Genomic DNA, 21,526 nt, shown 5'->3' on the forward strand with positions numbered 1-21,526 from the left:
GTACTCCCTCTATGGCAAGGATGTCTTTCCTCAGATTAGGGGACCAAAACTGCACACAATACTCCAGGTGTGGTCTCACCAAGGCCTTGTACAACTGCAGTAGTACCTCCCTGCTCCTGTACTCGAATCCTCTCGCTATAAATGCCAGCATACCGTTCGCCTTTTTCACCGCCTGCTGTACCTGCATGCCCACTTTCAATGACTGGTGTATAATGACACCCAGGTCTCGTTGCACCTCCCCTTTTCCTAATCGGCCACCATTCAGATAATAATCTGTTTTCCTATTTTTGCCACCAAAGTGGATAACTTCACATTTATCCACATTAAATTGCATCTGCCATGAGTTTGCCCACTCACCCAACCTATCCAAGTCACCCTGCATCCTCTTAGCATCCTCCTCACTGCTAACACTGCCACCCAGCTTCGTGTCATCCGCAAACTTGGAGATGCTGCATTTAATTCCCTCATCCAAGTCATTAATATATATTGTAAACAACTGGGGTCCCAGCACTGAGCCTTGCGGTACCCCACTAGTCACCGCCTGCCATTCTGAAAAGGTCCCGTTTATTCCCACTCTTTGCTTCCTGTCTGCTAACCAATTCTCCACCCACACCAATACCTTACCCCCAATACCATGTGCTTTAAGTTTGCACACTAATCTCCTGTGTGGGACCTTGTCAAAAGCCTTTTGAAAATCCAAATATACCACATCCACTGGTTCTCCCCTATCCACTCTACTAGTTACATCCTCAAAAAATTCTATGAGATTCGTCAGACATGATTTTCCTTTCACAAATCCATGCTGACTTTGTCCGATCATTTCACCGCTTTCCAAATGTGCTGTTATCACATCCTTGATAACTGACTCCAGCAGTTTCCCCACCACCGACGTTAGGCTAACCGGCCTATAATTCCCCGGTTTCTCTCTCCCTCCTTTTTTAAAAAGTGGGGTTACATTAGCCACCCTCCAATCCTCAGGAACTAGTCCAGAATCTAACGAGTTTTGAAAAATTATCACTAATGCATCCACTATTTCTTGGGCCACTTCCTTAAGCACTCTGGGATGCAGACCATCTGGCCCTGGGGATTTATCTGCCTTCAATCCCTTCAATTTACCTAACACCACTTCCCTACTAACATGTATTTCGCTCAGTTCCTCCATCTCACTGGACCCTCTGTCCCTTACTATTTCTGGAAGATTATTTATGTCCTCCTTAGTGAAGACAGAACCAAAGTAATTATTCAATTGGTCTGCCATGTCCTTGCTCCCCATAATCAATTCACCTGTTTCTGTTTGCAGGGGACCTACATTTGTCTTTATCAGTCTTTTCCTTTTTACATATCTATAAAAGCTTTTACAGTCCGTTTTTATGTTCTCTGCCAGTTTTCTCTCATAATCTTTTTTCCCCTTCCTAATTAAGCCCTTTGTCCTCCTCTGCTGAACTCTGAATTTCTCCCAGTCCTCAGGTGAGCCACTTTCTCTGGCTAATTTGTATGCTACTTCTTTGGAATTGATACTATCCCTAATTTCTCTTGTCAGCCACGGGTGCACTACCTTCCTTGATTTATTCTTTTGCCAAACTGGGATGAACAATTGTTGTAGTTCATCCATGCAACCTTTAAATGCCTGCCATTGCATATCCACCGTCAATCCTTGAAGTGTCATTTGCCAGTCTATCTTAGCTAATTCACGTCTCATACCTTCAAAGTTACCCCTCTTTAAGTTCAGAACCTTTGTTTCTGAATTAACTACGTCACTCTCCATGTTAATGAAGAATTCCACCATATTATGGTCACTCTTACCCAAGGGGCCTCTCACGACAAGATCGCTAATTAACCCTTCCTCATTGCTCAAAACCCAGTCCAGAATAGCCTGCTCTCTAGTCGGTTCCTCGACATGTTGGTTCAAAAAACCATCCCGCATACATTCCAAGAAATCCTCTTCCTCAGCACCTTTACCAATTTGGTTCACCCAGTCTACATGTAGATTGAAGTCACCCATTATAACTGCTGTTCCTTTATTGCACACATTTCTAATTTCCTGTTTAATACCATCTCCGACCTCACTACTACTGTTAGGTGGCCTGTACACAACTCCCACCAGCGTCTTCTGCCCCTTAGTGTTACGCAGCTCTACCCATATCGATTCCACATCTTCCCGGCTTATGTCCTTCCTTTCTATTGCGTTAATCTCTTTTTTAACCAGCAACGCCACCCCACCTCCCCTTCCTTCATGTCTATCCCTCCTGAATATTGAATATCCCTGAACGTTGAGCTCCCATCCCTGGTCACCCTGGAGCCATGTCTCTGTGATCCCAACTATATCATAATCATTAATAACAATCTGCACTTTCAATTCATCCACCTTATTACGAATGCTCCTTGCATTGACACATAAAGCCTTCAGGCGCTCTTTTACAACTCTCTTAGCCCTTTTTAATGCTTGCCCTGGATTTGTCGGCCTGCCACTTTTACTTTTCCCCTTTGTACTTAGACCAGGTAAACTTGAGGGCAGGGTGAAAGTTGGAGGCAAAGTTAATAAAGTCAATGAGTTCTGCATGCGTGCAGGAGGCAGCGCCAATGCAGTCGTCGATATAGCGAAGGAAAAGTGGGGGACAGATACCAGAATAGGCATGGAACATAGATTGTTCCACAAACCCAACAAAAAGGCAGGCATAGCTAGGACCCATACGGGTGCCCATAGCTACACCTTTAGTTTGGAGGAAATGGGAGGAGCAAAAGGAGAAATTATTAAGAGTAAGGACTAATTCCGCTAGACGGAGCAGAGTGGTGGTAGAGGGGAACTGATTAGGTCTGGAATCCAAAAAGAAGCGTAGAGCTTTGAGACCTTCCTGATGGGGGATGGAAGTATATAAGGACTGGACATCCATGGTGAAAATAAAGCGGTGGGGGCCAGGGAACTTAAAATCATCGAAAAGTTTAAGAGCGTGAGAAGTGTCACGAACATAGGTCGGAAGGGATTGAACAAGGGGTGATAAAACAGTGTCGAGGTATGCAGAAACGAGTTCGGTGGGGCAGGAGCAAGCTGAGACAATAGGTCCGCCAGGACAGGCAGGTTTGTGGATCTTGGGTAGGAGGTAGAAACGGGAAGTGCGGGGTGTGGGAACTATAAGGTTGGTAGCAGTGGATGGGAGATCCCCTGAGCGGATAAAGTCGTTGATAGTGTGGGAGACAATGGCCTGGTGCTCCTTAGTGGGGTCACGATCGAGGGGTAAATAAGAGGAGGTATCCGCGAGTTGTCGCTGTGCCTCGGCAAGGTAGAGGTCAGCACGCCAGACTACAACAGCACCCCCCTTATCAGCGGGTTTAATAATAATGTTAGGATTAGTGCGGAGGGAGTGGAGAGCAGAGCGTTCCGAAGGAGTGAGGTTGGAATGGGGACAAGGTGCGGTGAAGTCGAGACGGTTGATGTCCCGTCGGCAGTTGGCAATAAAGAGATCCAGAGCAGGCAGAAGACCAGAGCGGGGTGTCCATGAAGAAGAGGAGGGTTGAAGACGGGAGAAGGGGTCATCGGTGGGGGTGGAAGAGTCCTTGCCGAAGAAGTAGGCTCGGAGACGGAGACGGCGGAAGAAAAGTTCCGCATCATGGCGAACACGGAACTCGCTGAGGTGTGGGCGAAGGGGGACAAACGTGAGGCCCTTACTGAGAACAGAGCGTTCTGCCTCAGACAGTTGAAGGTCGGAGGGGATGGTAAAGACCCGGCACGGATGAGAGCTGGGATCAGAGGGGGGAGGGGGAGGCTGGGGGTGTCAGTGGAGAGGGGAGGGTTGGGGTGAGAGGAAGATGGAGCCTCTGAGGGCCCAGGAGTTGACGGTGGGATCTGAGGAAGACGGGGCTGCGGAGTGGTGGTGGGGGAAGGGGAGACGGGAGTCACAACAGCAGCACATAAAGACCCGGCCTGGAGTTCAAGGCTGGAGTCGCAGTTGGTGGTTGCGCGATCATTTCGAATGTGTCCATGGTTATTGCTGGAGCAATACCTCAGGACATATTCAAAACCCGGACTCCAGCAATAACCATGGACACATTCGAAACTGTATTGGTCTCTGCCGTTCCTTTGGGTTCATCGAGGAGGGGAGGAGCTTGCTACATGGGCAACAGCTTGCTCTCCATATCGTACTGCCCAGGCTTGTGTATCTGGACAGCGAGGAGGCAACATTCATGTTGGACCCAGACCGATGGAGACCTTACTGCTGCATTGGATCTGGAGTAACTATCATTTCAGTCTCCTTTACACTCGAGTACAGAAGAATGACAATCTTGAATCTTGAATATTAAACTTTACATCTACACATCTAGCACTCACATCAGCAGCGATGAAATGCTTTGAGAGGTTGGTCATGACCAGACTGAACTCCTGCCTCAGCAAGGACCTGGACCCATTGCAGTTTGCTTATCGCCACAATAGGTCAACGGCAGACGCAATCTCAATGGCTCTCCAAACGGCTTCAGACCAACTAGACAACACAAACACCTACGTCAGGATGCTGTTCATCGACTAAAGCTCAGCACTTAATATCATCATTCCCACAATCCTGATTGAGGAGTTGCAGAACCTGGGCCTCTGTACCACCGCCTGCAATTGGATCTTTGACTTCCTAACCGGAAGACCACAACCTGTGCAGACTGGTGATAACATATTCTCTTCACTGATAATCAACACTGGTACACCTCAGGGGTGTGTGCTTAGCCCACTGCTCTACTCTCTATATACCCATGACTGTGTGGCTAGGCATAGCTCAAATACCATCTATAAATTTGCTGATGATACAACTACTGTAGGTAGAATCTCAGGTGGTGACGAGAGGGTGTACAGGAGTGAGATATGCCAACTAGTGGAGTGGTGCCACAGCAACAACCTGGCACTCAGTGTTAGTAAGACGAAAGAGCTGATTGTGGACTTCAGGAAGGGTAAGACGAAGGAACACATACCAATCCTCATAGAGGATCAGAAGTGGAGAGAGTGAGCAGTTTCAAGTTCCTGGGTGTCAAGATCTCTGAGGACCTAACCTGGTCCCAACATATCGATGCAGTTATAAAGAAGGCAAGACAGCGACTATACTTCATTAGGAGCTTGAAGAGATTTGGCATGTCAACAAATGCAGAAGGTTGTAAACTTAGTCAGCTCCAAAGTACCCGGGACATCTTCAAGGAGCGGTGTCTCAGAAGGGCAGCGTCCATTATTAGGGACCTCCAGCACCCAGTGCATGCCCTTTTCTCACTGTTACCATCAGGTAGGAGGCACAGAAGCCCGAAGGCACACTCTCTGTGATTCAGGAACAGCTTCTTCCTCTCTGCCATCCAATTCCTAAACAGATATTGAACCTGCGAACACCACCTCACTTTTTTAATACATATTATTTTTGGTTTTTTGCACGATTTTTTAATCTATTCAATATGTACACTGTAACACACATCAAAGTTGCTGGTGAACGCAGCAGGCCAAGCAGCATCTATAGGAAGAGGCGCAGTCGACGTTTCAGGCCGAGACCCTTCATCAGGACTAACTGAAGGAAGAGTGAGTAAGGGATTTCAGTTAGGCCTGACGAAGGGTCTCGGCCTGAAACGTCGAATGCGCCTCTTCCTATAGATGCTGCCTGGCCTGCTGCGTTCACCAGCAACTTTGATGTATGTTGCTTGAATTTCCAGCATCTGCAGAATTCCTGTTGTTTGCGTTTAAATTCACTACTGCGAAGCCTCTTCCGGTGATGCCTACACCGAAGAAGTTTAGATCCTCTCTTCGACGGGAGTTCAGTGAAACCATCTCTCACTGCTCCCCATCTGTGATTTCTTCGGCTCTTCAACTTTTCGACCAGACTTTGACTCAAACTCGCTATCACAGCCATGTATCCTTTCTTGGAACGTGCCTCCGTCGCCAACTTACTCCAGTTGGCTTTAGGATTCGTTTCCAAGCCTCTCAATTTGGACCTTCTGAGGATCCCAGGTACTCACATTTTATTGACTCTGCCTCTCGCCGCTTCTCCCGTCAAGCTCTGAAGGCGACGCTCTCCGCCATGAGGAGGTACTTGGTGTCCCTATCCCAGACCCTTCCACACCTTCGGGACACTTTCTTCGCCGTCTGTAATGGTCCTACCCGCTATTTCATCCTCCGTCGGATCCACGCCTGCAATCGCCGTTTTTTTGACTTTGTCATGTTAGGCAAAGATTGCAAGATCTTACATCTACGGACTCCAGAGCCTGCCGGCCCCGACGCTAGCAGGCATGAACTTTCAATTGCGGCCCCTGCCATTGATCTCGGCGGCTCCAACACCTCAGGACATATTCAAAACCCGGACTCCAGCAACGACCATGGAGACATTCAAAGCGATCGCGCAACCACCAACTGCAACTCCAGCCTTGAACTCCAGGCCGGGTCTTTATGTGCTGCTGTTGTGACTCCCGTCTCCCCTTCCCCCACCACCACTCCGCAGCCCCGTCTTCCTCAGATCCCACCGTCAACTCCTGGGCCCTCAGAGGCTCCATCTTTCTCTCACCCCAACCCTCCCCTCTCCACTGACACCCCCAGCCTCCCCCTCCCCCCTCTGATCCCAGCTCTCATCCGTGCCGGGTCTTTACCATCCCCTCCGACCTTCAACTGTCTGAGGCAGAACGCTCTGTTCTCAGTAAGGGCCTCACGTTTGTCCCCCTTCGCCCACACCTCAGCGAGTTCCGTGTTCGCCATGATGCGGAACTTTTCTTCCGCCGTCTCCGTCTCCGAGCCTACTTCTTCGGCAAGGACTCTTCCACCCCCACCGATGACCCCTTCTCCCGTCTTCAACCCTCCTCTTCTTCATGGACACCCCGCTCTGGTCTTCTGCCTGCTCTGGATCTCTTTATTGCCAACTGCCGACGGGACATCAACCGTCTCGACTTCACCGCACCTTGTCCCCATTCCAACCTCACTCCTTCGGAACGCTCTGCTCTCCACTCCCTCCGCACTAATCCTAACATTATTATTAAACCCGCTGATAAGGGGGGTGCTGTTGTAGTCTGGCGTGCTGACCTCTACCTTGCCGAGGCACAGCGACAACTCGCGGATACCTCCTCTTATTTACCCCTCGATCGTGACCCCACTAAGGAGCACCAGGCCATTGTCTCCCACACTATCAATGACTTTATCCGCTCAGGGGATCTCCCATCTCCCCGCACTTCCCGTTTCTACCTCCTACCCAAGATCCACAAACCTGCCTGTCCTGGCGGACCTATTGTCTCAGCTTGCTCCTGCCCCACCGAACTCGTTTCTGCATACCTCGACACTGTTTTATCACCCCTTGTTCAATCCCTTCCGACCTATGTTCGTGACACTTCTCACGCTCTTAAACTTTTCGATGATTTTAAGTTCCCTGGCCCCCACCGCTTTATTTTCACCATGGATGTCCAGTCCTTATATACTTCCATCCCCCATCAGGAAGGTCTCAAAGCTCTACGCTTCTTTTTGGATTCCAGACCTAATCAGTTCCCCTCTACCACCACTCTGCTCCGTCTAGCGGAATTGGTCCTTACTCTTAATAATTTCTCCTTTTGCTCCTCCCATTTCCTCCAAACTAAAGGTGTAGCTATGGGCACCCGTATGGGTCCTAGCTATGCCTGCCTTTTTGTTGGGTTTGTGGAACAATCTATGTTCCGTGCCTATTCTGGTATCTGTCCCCCACTTTTCCTTCGCTATATCGACGACTGCATTGGCGCTGCCTCCTGCACGCATGCAGAACTCATTGACTTTATTAACTTTGCCTCCAACTTTCACCCTGCCCTCAAGTTTACCTGGTCTATTTCCGACACCTCCCTCCCCTTTCTAGATCTTTCTGTCTCTGTCTCTGGAGACAGCTTATCCACTGATATCTACTATAAGCCTACTGACTCTCACAGCTATCTGGACTATTCCTCTTCTCACCCTGTCTCTTGCAAAAACGCCATCCCCTTCTCGCAATTCCTCCGTCTCCGCCGCATCTGCTCTCAGGATGAGGCTTTTCATTCTAGGACGAGGGAGATGTCTTCATTTTTTAAAGAAAGGGGCTTCCCTTCCTCCACTATCAACTCTGCTCTTAAACGCATCTCCTCCATTTCACGTACATCTGCTCTCACTCCATCCTCCCACCACCCCACTAGGAATAGGGTTCCCCTGGTCCTCACCTACCACCCCACCAGCCTCCGGGTCCAACATATTATTCTCCGTAACTTCCGCCACCTCCAACGGGATCCCACCACTAAGCACATCTTTCCCTCCCCCCCTCTCTCTGCATTCCACAGGGATCGCTCCCTACACAACTCCCTTGTCCATTCGTCCCCCCCATCCCTCCCCACTGATCTCCCTCCTGGCACTTATCCGTGTAAGCGGAACAAGTGCTACACATGCCCTTACACTTCCTCCCTTACCACCATTCAGGGCCCCAAACAGTCCTTCCAGGTGAGGCATCACTTCACCTGTGAGTCGACTGGGGTGATATACTGCGTCCGGTGCTCCCGATGTGGCCTTTTATATATTGGTGAGACCCGACGCAGACTGGGAGACCGCTTTGCTGAACATCTACGCTCTGTCCGCCAGAGAAAGCGGGATCTCCCAGTGGCCACACATTTTAATTCCACATCCCATTCCCATTCTGACATGTCTATCCACGGCCTCCTCTACTGTAGAGATGAAGCCACACTCAGGTTGGAGGAACAACACCTTATATTCCGTCTGGGTAGCCTCCAACCTGATGGCATGAACATTGACTTCTCTAACTTCCGCTAGGCCCCACCTCCCCCTCGTACCCCAGCTGTTACTCCTTTTTATGCACACATTCTTTCTCTCACTCTCCTTTTTCTCCCTCTGTCCCTCTGAATATACCTCTTGCCCATCCTCTGGGTCACCCCCCCCCCCGTCTTTCTCCCTAGGCCTCCTGTCCCATGATCCTCTCGATTCCCCTTTTGCCTATCACCTGTCCAGCTCTCGGCTCTATCCCTCCCCCTCCTGTCTTCTCCTATCATTTTGCATCTCCCCCTCCCCCTCCAGCTTTCAAATCCCTTCCTCACTCTTCCTTCAGTTAGTCCTGACGAAGGGTCTCGGCCTGAAACGTCGACTGCGCCTCTTCCTATAGATGCTGCTTGGCCTGCTGCGTTCACCAGCAACTTTGATGTATGTTGCTTGAATTTCCAGCATCTGCAGAATTCCTGTTGTTTACAAAAAAAAAGATTTATTCAGCTACTTTTGGTGAACGCCCTCGAGAGGATGCAGAAAATGGTTTCAGGGTGAGGGATTTCAGCTACAGGCTGGGGCTGTTGAGCAGATCTGCTAGAGATGTACAAAATCATGGTTGGTTTTGAAGTAATGCGTAGCGAAATGCTGATTCAAATAGTAGATACTTCAAAATCACCAATTTAAAATTTTGGACAAAATTCAGGATGTGAAATTCACTGCCTATAGAGGTGACAGAAACACAGTCAGGGAATAAGATGGAAACAGGTGAGAGAATATTTTGCTGGGGTATCAGGAAAGTGGAGGGGAAATGGACTGAAGTAGTTACTCTTTTAGTAATTGGTATAAACATTTGATAGGCCGAGTGACCTCTGTCTGTGCTGAAGTAACTGTATATCTCCATGATCCATATTATGCTGCTAGTAAGCAGTAGTAATATTGAAATGTTATCTTACAACTACAATATCTATTGCATGCTTCTCTTTTTCAGCTGGTCAGGTATACAAAAGAAAGACATATAAATCTCGGATCCCTGGGATCTATTATCCAGCTGCCTGATACACAATGCCTGGTGGATAACAAGAAAAGTCAACATCCTCAGCTTCTAGATTGTGAAAAAGTGAAAAATGTTTACCAGAAGTCTTGGCGTTTTGTCCAGGTTAGTGGTAACCTACCTACCCACGCAGGGATTTTCTCCCTTATTTACTGTAGCCTTTCACAACAGGGAACCTCACCTCCAGCACCTGATCATTAATATTACTTCAAAGCCATTACTCCATACAGACCAATTTTCTAAATGCCTGCTTTGAGACATGTCCCAAACCCAGAGCCAGGTGTTGGAAAATCATGGGCAATATCCCACGGTATTCATAAATAGAGCTTACAGATGTGATTTGTTTGATATGGGATATTTGAAAGATTTCATCGCAAAATTACAAAGATGTTGCTGGGGAATTGAAGACGTAAGTTTTAGGGAAAGGTAAAGTAAATTAGAACTTTATTCCCTGGAGCGTAGGATAATAAGGGAAGATTTGATAGAGTAATACAAAATTGTAATGCATATAGAAACGGTAAGTACAAGCAGGCTTTTTCTACTAAGGTTGGGTGAGACTAGAACTAGAGTTCATAGGTTATGGGTGAAAGGTGAAATGTTTAAGAGGAAGATGGGGGGAACTTCTTCACTCAAGAGGGTGGTGCAAGTGTGGAACAAGTTTTCAGTGAAAGTGTTGAGATGTGGGTTCGATTGCAACACTTAAGAGAAGTTCAGATAAGTACGTGAGTGGGAGGGGTATGGGGGCGGTCAATGAGATAGGTGCAGGCCAATGGGCCCGTTTTTGTGCTGTAGTGCTCTATAACTCTATGACAATAGAAATATTTAGCAGATCATTTTAATCATTGACCTGCTATAAGGCAGTACTCCACAGTCTCTTGTCATTATGTCTGTTTTAAATTCATGCTGAATTTATTATCTAATAAAATGGAAAACTGAACATACCCAGAATGAGGGAAAAAGTAGACTGTGAAGATAAAATAGCAAAAGGTTGGAAAAATTCACGGTAAAATAAATAAATTGTGTCTGAATAAGAGTAATGCAAATATATACTTAAAGAATTTGAAGTATTTAAGTGATAAGCCACAGGTTTTGCCTTTTTAAACCTTAAACTCCTTAAAGGATGTAATTAATTCATGGATTTTCAGTTGATATTTTCTTGAGCATAGGATTACTTATTGCTCATGGAAGTGGTCTTTGTGTCCTCTGAGTGAACCTTAAATTTGCAATGACTCGTCAAGTAATAGATATGTGATCAAGGATGGTAAAAACAGCGCGTCCTAACGCCTTCACCAACATTTTGGGAGATTTTTAACGAGGCCAGTCTGAAAAAAATCACTAAGCAATTACCATCAACAGATCACTTGCAATACCAGAGGAAACAACACACAGGACCATTGCTTCACCACAATCAAGAATGCCTACTGTGCTATTCCACGCCCTGACTTCGGAAAATCTGATCACCTGGCTGTACGTCTACTCCCTGAGTATAGGCAGAGACCGAAGACTGCAGCATCAGTAGCGAGGACCAAAAAGGTATGGACAAGGGAAGTACAGGAGCGCCAACAGGACTGCTTTGAATCGGTGAACTGGGTTGTATTCAGGGATTCATCTTCGAACCTGGATGAGTATACTACAGTTGTTACCGACTTCATTAAAACCTGTGTGGATGAGTGTGTACCTACAAAGACTTACTGTACATTCCCAAACCAAAAGCTGTGGATGAACCAGGAGGTACATTGTCTGCTGAAGGCTAGATCTGTGGCATTCAAGTCTGGCAACCCAGGCCTGTACCAGAAAACCAGGTATGATTTGCGGAGGGCTATTTCAAGGGGCGAAAAGACAATTTCGAATGAGTTTGGAGGCGACATCGGATGCTCAGCAACTCTGGCAGGGTTTGCAGGTCATTACTTCCTACAAAGTGAAACCCAATAGCATGAATGACAGTGATGCTTCACTACCAGATGAACTCAATGCCTTCTATCCCCGCTTTGAAAAGGAGAACACAACTACAGCTATGAAGATCCCTGCTGCACCTGATGACCCTGTGATCTCTGTCTCAGAGGCCAATGTTAGGCTGTCTTTAAAGAGAGTGAGTCCTCACAAGGCAGAAGGTCCCAATGGAGTACATGGTAAGGCTCTGAAAACCTGTGCTAACCAACTGGCGGGAGTACTCAAGGATATTTTCAACTTCTCACTGCTACAGGCGGAAGTTCCCACTTGCTTCAAAAAGGCAACAATTATACCAGTGACTAAGAAGAATAATGCAAACATGAGGAATTCTGCAGATGCTGGAAATTCAAGCAACACACATCAAAGTTGCTGGTGAACGCAGCAGGTCAGGTAGCATCTCTAGGAAGAGGTACAGTCGACGTTTCAGGCCGAGACCCTTCGTCCTGACGAAGGTTCTCGGCCTGAAACCTCAACTGTAAACAATTTGGGTTGCCATGGTCTGTCAGAGATCTTGACACCTAGGAAATTGAAGCTGCTCACTCTCTCCACTTCTGATCCCTCTATGTGTTCCTTTGTCTTACCCTTCCTGAAGTCATAAAATAAGTTAACTCATTGAATGCTGAATCTAATATCATAATGTCATGTTGTCCCTGACTATGTCCGTTTGAACTCCCACAGGTAGTCAGGTATGGTACAAAATAGTCTTGAAATTAAGATCTCATGATAAATCATCAAGTCCTAATCAGTGAGATTTGTCCCAGGAAGAAGTGGGGAGGCGAGAATTTTGTATATATGAATTGTAGGGAACGTCAGGTTTACAGAAATCAGTTACTCACTTAATATCAAGGAGAGCTTTATTTTGGTTATTAAAATTAATCATGTTTGGCATAAAATTCTCCAGAAGTGGATTGCAACAATAACTTATTATAAAATACCGTTTAATGAATTCTTGACATAACAACCTTATTAGGGTGGGTGATGAGAGAATGGATTACAAATAGATTGACAGAGAATATTGTACTAAAGTTGATATGCACCAGTCATATTACATCCAAAATTTTCGGGGCAAGGGCAGAGATTCAATTCAGCCCATATCATAGCTCTAAAATTTCCACTGCCTCACGTGGAGAAAATGAACTAACAGACTATGGCTTTTGCCGTTTGTTAAACTGATAATCACATTTGAATGAAAGATGAAATCTCTTTCAATGTTGGGAATGCTGTTGACAGTCTCCTTGACAGATGCAGTGGGCTGATGCCTAAAGACATCTGCCTGCCTTGACCTATGTTACAGGGTGTGACTCTGACAATATAAAAAGCTAATAATTTAGCTTAATTTAGCACCGCCTGTAACAATGAAAGAAAGATTATGTTGAGAAATATTTTGAGTTAAGAGTATCCAGTTTTACTGCAAATGGCAATATTTATGATGGAGGTTATCTTATGTCTCCTCAGAACGGATCAATCCTTAATCTGGAAACTGGTCGCTGTCTGGAGGTGGAAAATAACAAAAGAGCTGAATTTGGGATTGAGCTGGTGTTGCAACAATGCACAGGACAAAAGTGGACAATTAAAAATGTCTTGAAGCAAGCAACCTAATCCTGAGCTAGCACAATCCAAAGGAAACTGGATTTCTTAGTCGCAGAACAAACTAAAAAACTCAGAGCAATATTGCAATAGGCTTGGACATAACAGCAACCGCCAATATATTTGAGTGACTAACACACACTCAAATTGGATTATTTCTTCAGGCTGGACTTTTATTTTATTTTTATTTTCAGATTTTAAAATAAAATCTAATTTTGTTTGAATGTTATATATAATCAAATGTTTGGAAATATCTATTCAATAAATTAATAGATTATCTGTGTTTAAAATTGATTGGTACACACTGTAAAGTACTTTGTTCAAGGCTAACTATTGATAAGTGAAATAAGTATCACTATTACCTCGCGACAACCATTATCATTTGGGATTTCATTTTGTCACTCAACCCTTAACGGTTGGTCTGAACTTAATCATTGAGATTCCAATGTGCATGAATCTATTATGTGGTAAACTGCTTTCACATTTGACACTACTTATTCAGATACTGGTGCTGATGTACTGTACATTGACGAGAAATGCCATAAATTATATTGAATGGAAATGCTACAACAATGGAGCACAGGTTGGTTTGGAATTGGAATTATGATATTTTATTGAGTCAGGCTTTGATCTAGTTTTACTAAATTGGCTTTCAACGTGACCACCAATGTTATCTTGTTAAATTCACGTTATTTCATGATGGAAAGCTCCGGTTTTGGATGTAGTGGGCCTCATTATTAGAGTTGCTTTGCAAAGGAAAGGAAAAGAAATGGAAGAAAGAATCAGCTTGAATTACGTGGAGCCTTGATTGACATTGATTGAGAGGGAGAGGAAGACTGCATCCAACAGCACTGACTGTCACCAGCTGACTGGCACAGGTATCGATTTCCAACTAGCATTGTCAAGAATTTGCTTGTATCAATATCGTCTGTATGTTGTTGTAAAAGTGAAATAAAGATGTGGCGGAGAAACTAAACTACACAAACCAGTTGGAAAGGGTCAATTTAGTAATCTTGCAGTTATTTGTTTTAGCACTGAACACAACATCACTGACTTGGAGGCTTTGTACGAAACAGAGTGAATTGATTTACCTTTCCTATTACCAGGGCAAAATATAGAGAAGAGACAGAACCTCTTGACTTCAGCCTCTTCTATACAGCACACACTATAAGGCAGGGCTTGAATTGTTGCACCTGAAAAAACTGTTTTAACTCATGTTCAGTTGTGATGTGCTAAAAGCCAGCAGTACAACTCTCTGCTTCACTGCACAATGTTAAAATATTCCAGAGTGAAGGCATCAATAGCCTATCATAAATATGTTCTTAGTACTGTTTAGAACATTTTCAAACTGTTCTGTGGCATTCGAGGTCAGTGTGGATTGGATTCAGATTCAAAATTAGAATAAGGTTTATTATCACCAGCACATGGCATGAAAGTTGTTAACTTAGCAGCAGCAGTTCCATAATATGGAAGAAGAAGAAAAGAAAAATAATAAGGCCGTCTAAACTTGAGATGGTAGGTTGGATGCTCCTTTCTTCATCTCATTTGGATTCACATTACTTGCAGATGGAGAAAGAGAAGCAGGTAACAGAGGCTTAAGCACCTTTGGACAGTCATGACCTGAAGCACATTGGTTGGGTGAGGACACCACTGCCCTATCATGTACCGTTAAACAGTACATTTAGGACTGTTTCAGTGTAAAGGAGCAACAGGCTTAAACAATGTGCTGTATGTCAACACATAATTACATTCTGAGGTCAGCCTCGAGTATCCATAGCAGTTGAGGTGAAAGATGCAAAGTCTTATGCTTTGACCTCCTTTTAAGGAGCCATTGGAGAAAGCAGGAACATTCTTCAGTCAGCATTATTATTTCGCATTTCAGGAGTGATACAATATTCCCCAGAACAAGCTATTCCTGCTGCCACTTTGAATACTCTTTCTGCATTATCTTTGTACACAAGTCAAAAATAAAACTCTGCTATCAATATGTCGTGCTTCATGCTGTTGTGTGCCCCTAAAAACAACCAATTGAACAAATTGTTTACCTTGGTGTAATGAAGCAGAACATGCAGCTGTCAATTGGTACCCTGCAAGCTCTTTCGTAAAAATCATTTGTGTTTGGTGTTGCTTAATGGTTTCTAAAGAATATCTGGGCATTGGCAATAAATTATAGCTTTGCCATATCAATGGGCCTACTTTAGATGGCATTTAGATGGTTTAGCACCCAAACCAAAGCCACAGCATTTTAAAAACAAACAGGGGATAAACATCATAATACAAATCACTAAATTCACAGGAAGAGGATACCTTAGACATAAGAGCTTTGAGACCATTTTAATAGTGGTGACGCAGAATACTATTTATCATCAGAGAGTTATGTGAGACTGTAGACAGAGGAATCTGGAGCAACATATAAAGCACTGGAGAAACAGCAGTGCAGGCAGCATCTATTGAGGTAGATATAGAGTTCATGGTTCAGGTCGAGAACACACAGGAGGAAGAAATTCTATGTCCATTGGGCAGGGTTCATTAGGGAACTGGAGGTGGAGAGGGTCAGTAACTTTAAATTCCTGGGTGTTATCCTATCAGTGGATCTGTCATAGGACCCGTGCGTAAGTGCCATTACAATAGTACCTCTACTTTCTTAGAAGCTTGCACAGATTTGGCATGTCATCTAAAATGCTGAGAAACTTTTATATATGCACAATGGAGAGTATCCTGGAAGGTTGCATCACAGCTTTTTACTGAAACACAACAGCCCAAGTATGGAAAAGCCTAAAAAAGTGGTGGATACAGCCTGGTCCATCTCAGGAAAAGCCTTCTGCACCAGTGAGCACATCTACAAAGAGCACTTCCACAAGAAAGCAGCATTTATTTTCACGGACCCTCCACCACCCAGGCCACGCTCTCTTCTCACTGCTACCATTGAAAATGAGGTACAGGAGCCTTACATCCCATACCACCATGTTCAGAAATAGTTATTACCCTTCAACAATCAGGCTTCTGAATGAGCATGCGTAACTTCACTCACCACAACACTGAAGTAATCACTGAACACAACCACGAGGAAATCTGCAGACGCTGGAAATTCAAGCAACACACATAAAAGTTGCTGGTGAACGCAGCAGGCCAGGCAGCATCTTTAGGAAGAGGTACAGTCGACGTTTCGGGCTGAGACCCTTTGTCAGGACTAACGGAAAGAAGAGCTAGTAAGAGATTTGAAAGTGGGAGGGGGAGGGGGAGATCCAAAATGATAGGAGAAGACAAGAGGGAGAGGGATGGAGTCAAGAGCTGGACAGTTGATTGGCAAAAAGGACATGAGAGGATCATGGGACAGGAGGCCTAGGGAGAAAGAAAGGGGGAGGGGGGAAGCCCAGATATAAATGCATGGGGTACGAGGGGGAGGTGGGGCACTAATAGAAGTTAGAGAAGTTAATGTTCATGCCATCAGACGGAACATAAGGTGTTGTTCCTCCAACCCGAGTGTGGCTTCATCTTTACAGTAGAGGAGGCCGTAGATAGACATATCAGAATGGGAATGGGACATGGAATTAAAATGTGTGGCCACTGGGCGATCCTGCTTTCTCTGGCAGACAGAGCGTGAACATTGACTTCTCTAACTTCCGTTAATGCCCCACCTCCCTCTACACTCCTTGCCCATCCTCTTGGCTCCATCCCTCCCCCTCCTGTCTTCTCCTATCATTTTGGATCTCCCCCTCCCCCTCCCAGTTCCACTTTCAAATCTCTTACTAGCTCTTCTTTCAGTTGGTCCTGACAAAGGGTCTCGGCCCGAAACGTCGACTGTACCTCTTCCTAGAGATGCTGTCTGGTCTGCTGCGTTCACCGGCAACTGAACACAACCTATGGATTTGCTTTCAAGGGCTCTACAACTCATGTTCTTGGTCTTATGTATTTATGAATATATATAAGTATGAATATATTTTTATTTTTGCTCAGTCTAAGCTGATAAAACCTGAGGTATGGGCAGAGCCAAGCACACTCATTTCTCAATTGCTAGGAACTTTCGGGCTATTCAAGTGGTGTTTAGTCTCATAGCTTTCTGGAGATTTACATTGATGTGCAGGCCAAACCGTTTAATGCAGTGACTTTGGGATGATACCAGTTGTAGATATTACTATTGGGACAATGTATACCCTGTTCATGTTCCATAGTCTTTCAATTTCCTCTTTTAGTTCAGCATATTTCTAGTCTTTTTCCCTTATTGACTTCTGTAGGTTATGTTTGTTTGGAGTGACTGTATCTATTAAGTAAGTTGTCCTTCTTTAGTCATCCTGTAATATTATATCTAGGGAATTATTATGGATTGCCTTTTCTATATTAATAGATTGGTCATAATATGATTTGTTGGACTCTGATTCTAAAACTGGATCAGGCTTGTAGTTATAGTAAGGTATGGTGACTTAAAGGTTTATATTTTAAAGCAAGATATTGGTGAATGACGTTTACCACCTGATTATGCCCTTGTAAGTAATCAGATTGAATTTAATTGTTGCAGGATTGCGGGGGTGTCTTCCATCGAGGGTTATGCTCTTCCGTTAGTTAAGTTTTTATTCTGTAGTGATAATCTCCTAATTTTATTTTGCGTTGTGATTTCATTCAAGTTTAGTGGTGGGTACTTCTTAATCAAAATCCATAAACTTGCTGAATCTTGGTTTAGTTTATGAAAATATATCCTTAGAAGTTTTATCTGACTGTTATGTTAATATTTTATCTATTCGTCCTCTTCCTCCTCCTATCCTAGGTAGTGCTAATTGAAGTCCCTTCAAGTGTATGGAGTGTTTTCTAAAATTTGTCATTTCAGTTCTTATTTTTCATTGTAAATTTTCCAGATTGATTTTGGACCAAGACATAATGCCAAAAGAATACTTTAATATAGTTAAGCGAAAGTGTTTATCATCTTTGTAATACTTTTACTAATGAGCTTTGTTCGGCAGATTTACTGTTTTCCATGATTTTCTGTTAACCCTGAAGGTGGGTCACTCTTAGCGCCAAGTCGATTTGGAGAGGTTGGGAACAGCTTCTCTAACAGCAAAATCTAGGCCCAGAATGATTCGTCATGGGTGGGTCCCAGGTCCTAATGTGAGGTTCGGACAACTTAAACGTTGGCCCAGATCGTCTGGTGGCTCTTCTCTCCATGATGCTAAGATTGTGAGACTGCCCCTGGCTGCTGTGCTTCATGTCCGTAAACTTTGCCCCGCTAATAAGATGAACTGACCACCGAGGCTTTGGGCCTACTCCAATCTGCTGCGGGAATTTGGTTCTAAGGACTCAATTTGGTTCGGAATGCTGTTGTAGTTGCTGGCTTCTATTGTTTGCGTGATTTGTTTTGTATTTTTTTCTCTCTCTGTGGGCACTGGAGGTTGGTCTTATATTTTTTTTAAAATTGGGTTCTTTCAGGTTCCTTGCTTTGCAACTGCCTGTAAGCAAACGAATCTCAAGGTTGTATAATTTATGCATTCTTTGATAATAAATGCACTTTGAGCTTTGAAGTTTGAACTTTGAACTTAAGCTTTGAAGTATATTCTGTCAAAAGTTTTCCCTTTATCACTCTATGATCTACTTTCTTTGTTTGTTGATATTCCAGATACTTCTGTTTCATATTCATCCATCCTTTGTGTTGTATCCTGCTGCTCTGTTTTATATTCTACTAGCTCTATTGCACCTTTCTTTATGTTTAAAGTTCTGCATTTCTAGTCCAAAGCTCATGTTTGTATCCTTACAAAATAGTTGCATTATTTGAATTAATTGCTTTAGCTTTACTGATGAAGGAGCTTATGATGTTAATCCCTCCATTTATAAAGGGTGTGTCAAGGTATAATTTGTTTGGTTGTCTCTGATTTGCCATTCCTTTGGGTTCATCAGCTGTGTGGAGAAGGGGAGCTTGCTACATGGGCAACAGCTTCCTCTCCATGTCGTACTGCCCAAGCTTGCATATCTAGACAGCTAGGACACAACATCCATGGTCGACTTTGACCTTACTCACCCTCTGATTTGATCTCCTATTTTCATCCAATTCAGTAAATTAGAGAGTGGGTTTAAAGCTAGTCAAAACCATAGTGGGTTTAGAGAGTTGTCCTGGAAGATGTCTCGATTTATTTTGATAACCACGGTTGTTCTGTTCTGGTTGTTAATAGTTAAGGTGATTATAGTATGCTAGTGCTTCATCAGGTGTTGTAGGAATTTCACAAGTATTGGGAGTAATTGACATATATTAAGAGCTTCAGATTAAATCACGAGTGTGGGAGAGAATCAAATACTTTTTGGTAGCCAGTATAACAACATGAAAGGTATCTGCTTTTCCACTAGGGTTGACTTAGAATTACAGAGTGACAAAATTTATTACATCCTTTAAGGCATTCTTTCTGCTCTTCTGTAAGTATATTATAGCTTTCTAGGTGAGTGGTGATTAGTTGTGAGATGTATGGTGTTACTATTTTATATATAGCTTGTAAACAGTAGGACAATATTTTGATGGGTCACATGTGATTTCACTTTTAGGTAAAAAATATGTTTCACTTCCTGTCAAAAATTCGGGAGCTTTTTCAGGATTTTTATGAAAATTGTTGATATGTATTAATAGGTACAGATGAAGGCAAATACATTTTTATGCCGATAATTATGCTTATTATCACTGCTGGTACTTTTCCAGATGTGGGTATTTTAAACACCTTTAGTATATTCATTGTAACTTCAGGTGTTTGCATGTCTTCAATCATGTGTGTGCGTTCTTTTACCTCCCTAATCCAGCTTGTTTCTTGATTGTGCATCACCCTATGTGACCAGATATTAGACCAAAAATTTAGTATCACTATGTTTGTTGGTAATTATGTGCTAGAGTTAGCGACATTTTGATGCGTCGAATTTAGTTTCAATGTCCGGTATAAACCTTTTTCATTGATCCTAAACAGATAATTCTGCTTTATTCTGCTGACACATTTCATATATCCATTTAGTTTGGCTTTGTATGCGTCATGCTTTTGTTTTAGTGTATTTATAAATTCTACAATGCTTTTGTTAGGTTGATTGTATCTTGTGTGGACCTTATATTTCCTTAGCATTTCTTGAAACTTTCACTATTATTATTTGCTATTTTGTATTTGCAGTTTGTCTTCTTTTTGTACATTGGTTGCTTGTCAGTCTTTGTGTGGTTTTCATTGATTCTAGAAACATAGAAAACTGACAGCACAATACAGGCCTTTCGGCCCACGTACCCAGGCTTTACCCATAGCCCTCAATTTTTCTAAGCTCCATGTAGCCATCCAGGAGTCTCTTAAAAGACCCTATCGTTTCCACCTCCACCTCTGCCACCGGCAGCCCATTCCACGCACTCACCACGCTCCGTGCAAAAAAAACTTACCCCTGACATCTCCTCTGTACCTACTTCCAAATGCCTTAAAACTATGCCCTCTCATGCTAGCCATTTCAGCCCTCGGGAAAAGCCTCTGACTATCCACATGATCAATGCCTCTCATTATCTTGCACACCTCTATCAGGTCACCTCTCATCCTCCGTCACTCTAAGGAGAAAAAGCCGAGTTTACTCAACCTATTCTCATAAGGCATGCTCCCCAATCCAGGCAACATCCTTGTAAATCTCCTCTGCACCCTTTCTGTGGTTTGCACGTCCTTCCTGTAGTGAGGCGACCAGAATTGAGCACAGTACTCCAAGTGGGGACTGACCAGGGTCCTGTATAGCTGCAACATTACCTCTCGGCTCTTAAATTCAGTCCCACGATTGATGAAGGCCAATGCACCATATGCCTTCTTAACCACAAAGTCAACCTGCGTAGCAGCTTTGAGTGTCCTATGGACTTGGACCCCAAGATCCCTCTGATCCTTCACGCTGCCAAGAGTCTTACCATTAATGCTATATTCAGCCATCATATTTGACCTACCTATATTCTGCCATCATATTTGACCATCATATGCTATTGTGTTTCTTTGTTCTACTCAGAATGACTGTAAGGAGATAAATCTCGGAGTAGTATATGGTGATGCATATGTACTTTGATAATAAATTTACTTTGAACTTTGAACTTCAAATCTTCACCTGGACTGGAAAGTTAAAGTAGCAGGACCTAGTGTAAACCCCTCCACATGGTTTTATCCCCCCTTGTTCAATCCCTTCCTACTTAAGTTTGTGACACTTCTCACGCTCCTAAACTTTTCGATGATTTTAAGTTCCCTGGCCCCCACAGCTTTATTTTCACCATGGATGTCCAG

General features: G+C 43.9%; 1 protein-coding gene across 3 annotated transcripts in view; it reads left to right on the forward strand.

The window, feature by feature from the left end:
* galnt17 (polypeptide N-acetylgalactosaminyltransferase 17) overlaps nt 1–14,291 on the forward strand; it is a 477,425-nt gene extending 463,134 nt beyond the window's left edge. For all 3 annotated transcript variants that reach the window (XM_063031853.1, XM_063031854.1, XM_063031855.1), the window contains 2 exons: nt 9,684–9,851; nt 13,152–14,291. In XM_063031853.1, the coding sequence (XP_062887923.1) occupies nt 9,684–9,851; nt 13,152–13,295 (312 nt within the window). In that variant the 3' untranslated portion in view covers nt 13,296–14,291. The remainder of the gene's footprint in view (nt 1–9,683; nt 9,852–13,151) is intronic.
* Nucleotides 14,292–21,526: the final 7,235 nt, after the last annotated feature.

The sequence above is a fragment of the Mobula hypostoma genome, chromosome 23, assembly GCF_963921235.1.
Source record: "Mobula hypostoma chromosome 23, sMobHyp1.1, whole genome shotgun sequence".
NCBI lineage: Eukaryota > Metazoa > Chordata > Chondrichthyes > Myliobatiformes > Myliobatidae > Mobula > Mobula hypostoma.